The 5,959-nt window shown below is 34.2% G+C and overlaps 1 protein-coding gene across 6 annotated transcripts; it reads left to right on the top strand.

Moving 5' to 3' along the window:
* Positions 1 to 297: 297 nt before the first annotated feature.
* On the top strand, positions 298 to 5,183 carry LOC107886468 (ELMO domain-containing protein A). Of its 6 annotated transcripts, XM_016810435.2 has the most exons (10): positions 298 to 1,437; positions 1,830 to 1,934; positions 2,861 to 2,970; positions 3,393 to 3,461; positions 3,702 to 3,817; positions 3,898 to 3,952; positions 4,276 to 4,396; positions 4,548 to 4,598; positions 4,683 to 4,777; positions 4,889 to 5,183. In XM_016810435.2, the coding sequence occupies exons 2-10, from the start codon at positions 1,922 to 1,924 to the stop codon at positions 4,985 to 4,987; spliced, it is 729 nt and encodes a 242-aa protein (XP_016665924.1). In that variant the 5' UTR covers positions 298 to 1,437; positions 1,830 to 1,921; the 3' UTR covers positions 4,988 to 5,183. The 6 variants fall into 6 exon arrangements, with proteins under 6 accessions (XP_016665924.1, XP_016665923.1, XP_016665921.1 ...); XM_016810434.2 differs by lacking the exon at positions 1,830 to 1,934 and having other exon boundaries at positions 4,551 to 4,598; XM_016810432.2 differs by lacking the exon at positions 1,830 to 1,934.
* Positions 5,184 to 5,959: the final 776 nt, after the last annotated feature.

Genomic DNA, 5,959 nt, shown 5'->3' with positions numbered 1-5,959 from the left:
TATTAATGTAAATAACATGAATTCAAATTCTTTTTATGATTTTTTTAAATTAAAAAAATAAACTAATCTCGAATAATTTAACTTATTTTTTAATTACGAAAAAGAAACTTTGTGATTTTACTAATCCATTTATACCAACTCAGTTATGGGTTAATTATAGTATAGAAAATTGAAAAAATAATCATGAAATGTGCTAAAATTCATTTCCTTTTACCGAGCAGAAATTGCGTCCCATGTATTTAATAAAAGCAGCAATTCAAGCAGTTAATGCGTATAATATGTTGAAATTCGTTAAGTTTCACTTTTGTTTCTCATTTTATTTGAAAGAAATTAATAATTAGTTAAACAACACAATCATCATCTAAATATTTAACTAAAATGATGGATACCTAAAACTAAAAAATGACCCACTTTCTTTAATTGATTACTGAATTAACATTAACTAATTCGAACTTTTACGAGTTAAATGCGAAGAAGCAGGTAAATCCCGACATTGCCATTGTACTGTAGCAGTAGCCAAGTGAGGCGAGGCGTAGGGCACAGCGTGGGTGACATCCATGATTCGTGTTGGTGTATTGCCCTGCAGCCTCTAAAAGGCTCAAAAGAAAAACAACACCACCAAAGCCAAACCTTCCTTTCATTTGATTTGCCTTTTGCTCAATATCAGCCATATAAAGCCACGTGGCAGTTATATCAAATCGTAAATTCAGAGCACCCATCAATAAAAGACATCACACTGCAAGTTAATTGAGCTTCCAAATACATGAAGCTGCAATAACTTTCATGATTCGTCCCACTTCACATACTCACGCGTTACGTCTACTCCCTTCCACCTTCAGTACTCCAATGATTAGATGTGTGATACTCAATCTCTGAAAGGAGAGTGGGACTTGAGTTTTTTTAATGTTGAAAAAGCTTCGCCGACTTATATCAGAGCATGGTCGGGAGTGTTTTGTAGGAGGACCTGCCATGTGGATTCAAATATGCCGCTTTTGACTTCTTGCCTTCATCAAGCGATGCATACAACAACTCCATAGATAAGAGTTAAAACCTTAAAAAAGAGATATCTCTTTTATCTTTCTAAAACTCTACTTTACCCTTATCTTTAATATCTTTATTATTAATTAATATTATATATTGTTCATTTTTCTCAACAACTAATGATGAAAAAATCAGGGTAGTTTTGACTTTTTCTTATTTATCCCACTACCTCACTCACTCGCATAAGAATCCTGAGGCCAACAGCAACAGCAGCACCTTTCTCTTTCTCTCTCGTTGTTTTCTGTATAATAATAAGATTGAGAAGCCGATTAAAAGACGTTTTGTGAGATTAGAGAATGAGTAGTGTAGTTAGGAATCAAGGAAGCTGCGTTGCGATCCGCTCTCTCTCTCCTTCCTCTTCCATTAACCGTTGCTCTCACGCCTCTGCTTCTTCAGGTATATCTCCCTCGATCTCTGTAATTCCATGCTCTTTTCTTTTTTGTAAATTCAAATTATATATGTTTTTGCACCGATTTTTACTTCCTTATTGTTCGCACCAGTTGTGTAGATTATATAGTTGTCGATTTTCTTTAACTCTGTATAATCCGTTTCTTTCTTTCTTCTTTTACAATAGAAAAATAATAAAGAAAAAACGATGTTTATGAATTGTTTTTCAGTGGGGGAGATGAGATGAGCGCTACAATATTAACGAATCTGTTGTTTCTAATAGCGGACGATTCATTTCCTCCACTCAGAAGTTGGAAATGTTCAAACTCATTTTAATTTCAAAGTCCAGATTTAAAAAAAAAAAAAACAAACTACTGATTGATCTCCATTTGCCGTGCGAGAAATGGGATCGATTTCAGGGGAATCATGCCGGATTTGTCGCAATTTAGGGTTTCTGTAGCGGTCCAGCCCAATCATCATCCGTCAGTGGCCCATGATTAGTCTAGGTTCGTCCTTATCAAACACACAATAATGATGTTACCCGCACATGAACATAGCCCCCACCCCTAAACCTAAATATTAGACCACGCAAATAAACAACAACATAATAATACATAATGATTAGTTTTGACGAATATCATCTCCCTGATGTGTACATTAAATAATTGCAGTTTAAGATTTTGCGTATTCACAAGATAAACTACTTTTTATGTACCTGATTTTGGTATGACGCTGACGGTTTGATGTTTAAGTTTGATTTACTTTTTTGATATACCATCTAAGATTAAAGAGTCTCATCTTTCATTAACCCCCCTCAACTTCTTTTTTTCTATATTTGCTTAAAAGTTACAATATTCACTTTCGGTTGAAGATTCCATGACGCGTTCTCTTAGCGCGTGTTATTCAGATTCCGACCACTTCGGATCAAGTTACTCGGATGGGGGGAACGGTTGTGTCCGAGTGGTCCGGGAATATGTCCACCCTCCACATTAAAACAGCTCACGCGTGTGTTCAAATTCTAAGAGACCCCATTGTGTTTTTTGTTGTTGTTGAATTTCTCGGGTTAACGAGCTTAAATACGCAATAGTATTGGGCTTGTAGTATAGAGTATGTCTAGGAGTGCGTGCACGAGAAACTCGTCCCCATGTTAACGTGTTCGTTAGTGGCGGTATCCGCTAGACCAGTCATCTGATAGTGGTCCCCATCACTTTCATACGAGTGCCACGGAGAACTAAGAACTGCTATATCCACTCCAATGAACTCATTCAAGTCCAGAATTCATGGACTATTTTTCTTTTTCCTGGATGCAGCAAAATCACCTGAAAGGCTAAATTTTTTTCTTATATATATGTTTGAAGTTGTGATTGTAATAGAATTTGAATGGAAAATGTGAAAAAAGAACGAGGTGGAATGATTGTATCAATGCATGCAGATGGTGCAACGTGTGGAAGGCCAGCTTGGATTGGTAAGCGTTTAACTTGTGTTTGTTTCAAGCGAAAGGGAGTTTATGAAGGGATCTGCTTTAACATCACACCCAAACAGGCAAGTACCATGATAATTTTTACTCATCCCCTATTTATTCCCGACATTTTTTTAAAAAACCTCCGTGCGTTTGCAACATATTCGAATATGAGTATATATCCAGAGACTACGATTTTAAATTCTTCATATAACATACCTTAGATGGTTGCACTCACCTCTAAGTTTGGGTAACATAGTTCATCCTAATCTAGAACAAAAAAATAAGTTTCAAAGGCTACGTTGCCATTTTTTCTTTCTTTTCTGTTAGGTTCAATACCGTAGAACTGAATACATTACATGTTTAAATCGATTGAGAAAGAATGCAATATATATACATGTAAAAGAATGCAATATATATACATGTATTATTTTAAGCTAATTTTTCGTTTTTTCCTAATTTATGTAAATTCCTTGTATTTGATAGTTTCGTTAGCAAATTGCAGGAGGAAAGGTTGAATAGGTTGAGGCACCGTATGAAGGTGTACTTCGATGGTTCCAGGCCTGATCACCAGGTCTAATTTTTCACTTTTTTTCCTTTTCTTTTTCAGAAATTTGATCTTTTAATCTGAAGGTGGTTTACTTAATACTTTAATGTACGAGGACACCAACTTGAATCAGAGGGACCTATCTTTTATATCTACTGAGAACAATTGGATCTCCATATCCATTAATTATACCTAAAGACAACGTAATCTAAATTATCAGCTTCTTGCCCTTTTGTTTCAGCCAACTTACAATTTTCATGGCAACAGGAAGCTCTAAGAGCACTATGGTCTGCTACATACCCTGGAAAGGAACTCCATGGCTTGATATCCGATCAGTGGAAAGAAATGGGATGGCAGGGAAGGGATCCATCTACTGATTTCAGGTTGGCTTTTGTACCTAACTGCTTTGTTTTGGCAAATTATTTCTTTTTTATTTTCTAACTTGTTTTATTGATCAAAACAGAGGTGCTGGATTCATTTCATTGGAGAACCTGTTATTTTTTGCCAAGACATTCTCGGTAAGCATTTCATTCTAGTGAAGCATTGTTGATTAAGTTATTTTTCTTTTTTTCAAGTCATTTGCACTTACCTCTGTTTATGATGATAAACAAATCACCTACATTGTTCCGACTTTTCATTTCTGTTTTTCTTTTCAAGTATCCGTGTGCAATCCGTTGTATATTCAAACTTAGAGAACTGAGCATACCCTTGTTGGATACATACTCATATTTGGCTCGCACATCCAAATATATATAGTTTAGGATTCTCGGCTGCCAAGTAAATTACCACCAGCATTGTAATGCATTTGTTCAATCTGAGACTTTCAGACTTGTTATTGCAGACATCATTTCAATGTTTATTAAAAAAGCAAGGTGGAAATCGATCTGCATGGGAGTATCCGTTTGCTGTTGCTGGGGTAAATATCACATTCATGATCATGCAAATGCTTGACCTTGATGCCTGTAAGTGGATAATGAAAATACCTTAACTATGTTTTTTTCAACCATAAAGTAATTCAAGATGTAAAGGATAATATTTTAATTTGATTCCTCATTCATTAGCCTGATTATATTGCTAATGCTAACTTACTAATGTCAAATTACGGGGAATTTGCAGTGAAACCTAGGACATTTATCCGATCAGTTTTCTTACAGATGTTATCAGGTAAGAGCCTGCAGCTGATGTCGGTAAAACAACAAAGCAATGGGATTTACCAATTGAATGGATTTTGTGTTTGGTTTGCAACAGAAAATGAATGGGCATTCGACTTGCTATACTGCGTGGCATTCGTGGTAATGGACAAGCAATGGCTGGAAAAAAATGCCACGTACATGGAGTTCAATGTAAGAGAGAAGCTCAACATCCTTACTTTTCCCAATAATAAAAGACCAATCTTTGAGTAATATAAATTATGTTGCATGTGTAATTATTATTTATTATTATTATGATTTCAGGAAGTATTGAAATCGACAAGGACTCAGCTGGAAAGAGAACTTCTAATGGATGATGTGTTGCGGATTGAAGACATGCCTTCTTATACCCTTCTCTGTTAGCCGACTTAACCAACTCTATTATTATTATTATTATTATTATAATTATTATTAGTGAAAGAGGAGCCCCCAAAATTACTAGTTCAGATTCAGCCCCATTAGGTGTATTTTTTTACCTTTTAAAAGTTGCGGCTCTGTCTTCTGTCCTACTTTCTTTTTTCTTTTTGGTAAATTAATTGAAAAGCTCGTCATTTTGATATATGGTGTTTTCTTAATGAATTTTAGCACGTGTCAGAAAAAAAATTGAAGTATGATATAATATAAGTATATTATTGATATATTGAAATTTTGATAAATAAAATTTAATTATTATATGAATAATAAAAATATATGACTGTCATATCTACTCCAAACCAATGTTAGATTCAAAAATTATATGAGGTGAGTGGGAAGAAAGAAGGAATCAAGTGGTTGTTTACTCTCTTTTTAAGTTTATGGCTGCATTTCAATATTTATTTATTTTTATATATAGTAAAGAAATAAACAGCTGAGACATTACAGTGACTGCCCACAAAATTAGAAGCAATCCAAGCACCTTAGTAGGCGGTGAAGAATAAATTTACAATCCTATCGGGCGCCCTTTCGAAGTTGAAGCCGTTGCAATTCCGTACTTAAAAAGTAAAATAAATCTTTCATTCTTATATAGAAGACATGAGTTAAAAAGATAATTTTACATGAAAAGATAATTTTTCTCAAAATAATATGTAAAAATAAGTGGTTTTTAGGACTGGATTGAGATTTGGTTGATGGTAACATTAAGTCAATCAAAATTTTATATATAAAGGTAAATTATATAGATAGTCACTTAATTATAATTTTTTTTATTTTAGCCACCTAAAATAAAAAAAGTTTGTCTTGTAATTTAAGCACCCACATTTTATAGTTCGATCATTTTGGCCACTCCTGTTAAAATCATAAACAACAAGTTGATGTGGCAATTAAAAAAATCGATACAATAAATTTAACCCTCAACTT

Source organism: Gossypium hirsutum, chromosome A03 (genome assembly GCF_007990345.1).
Source record: "Gossypium hirsutum isolate 1008001.06 chromosome A03, Gossypium_hirsutum_v2.1, whole genome shotgun sequence".
Lineage (NCBI taxonomy): Eukaryota > Viridiplantae > Streptophyta > Magnoliopsida > Malvales > Malvaceae > Gossypium > Gossypium hirsutum.
The sequence above is the reverse complement of the archived record's forward strand: the minus strand, read 5'-3'. Positions and strand labels throughout refer to the sequence as shown.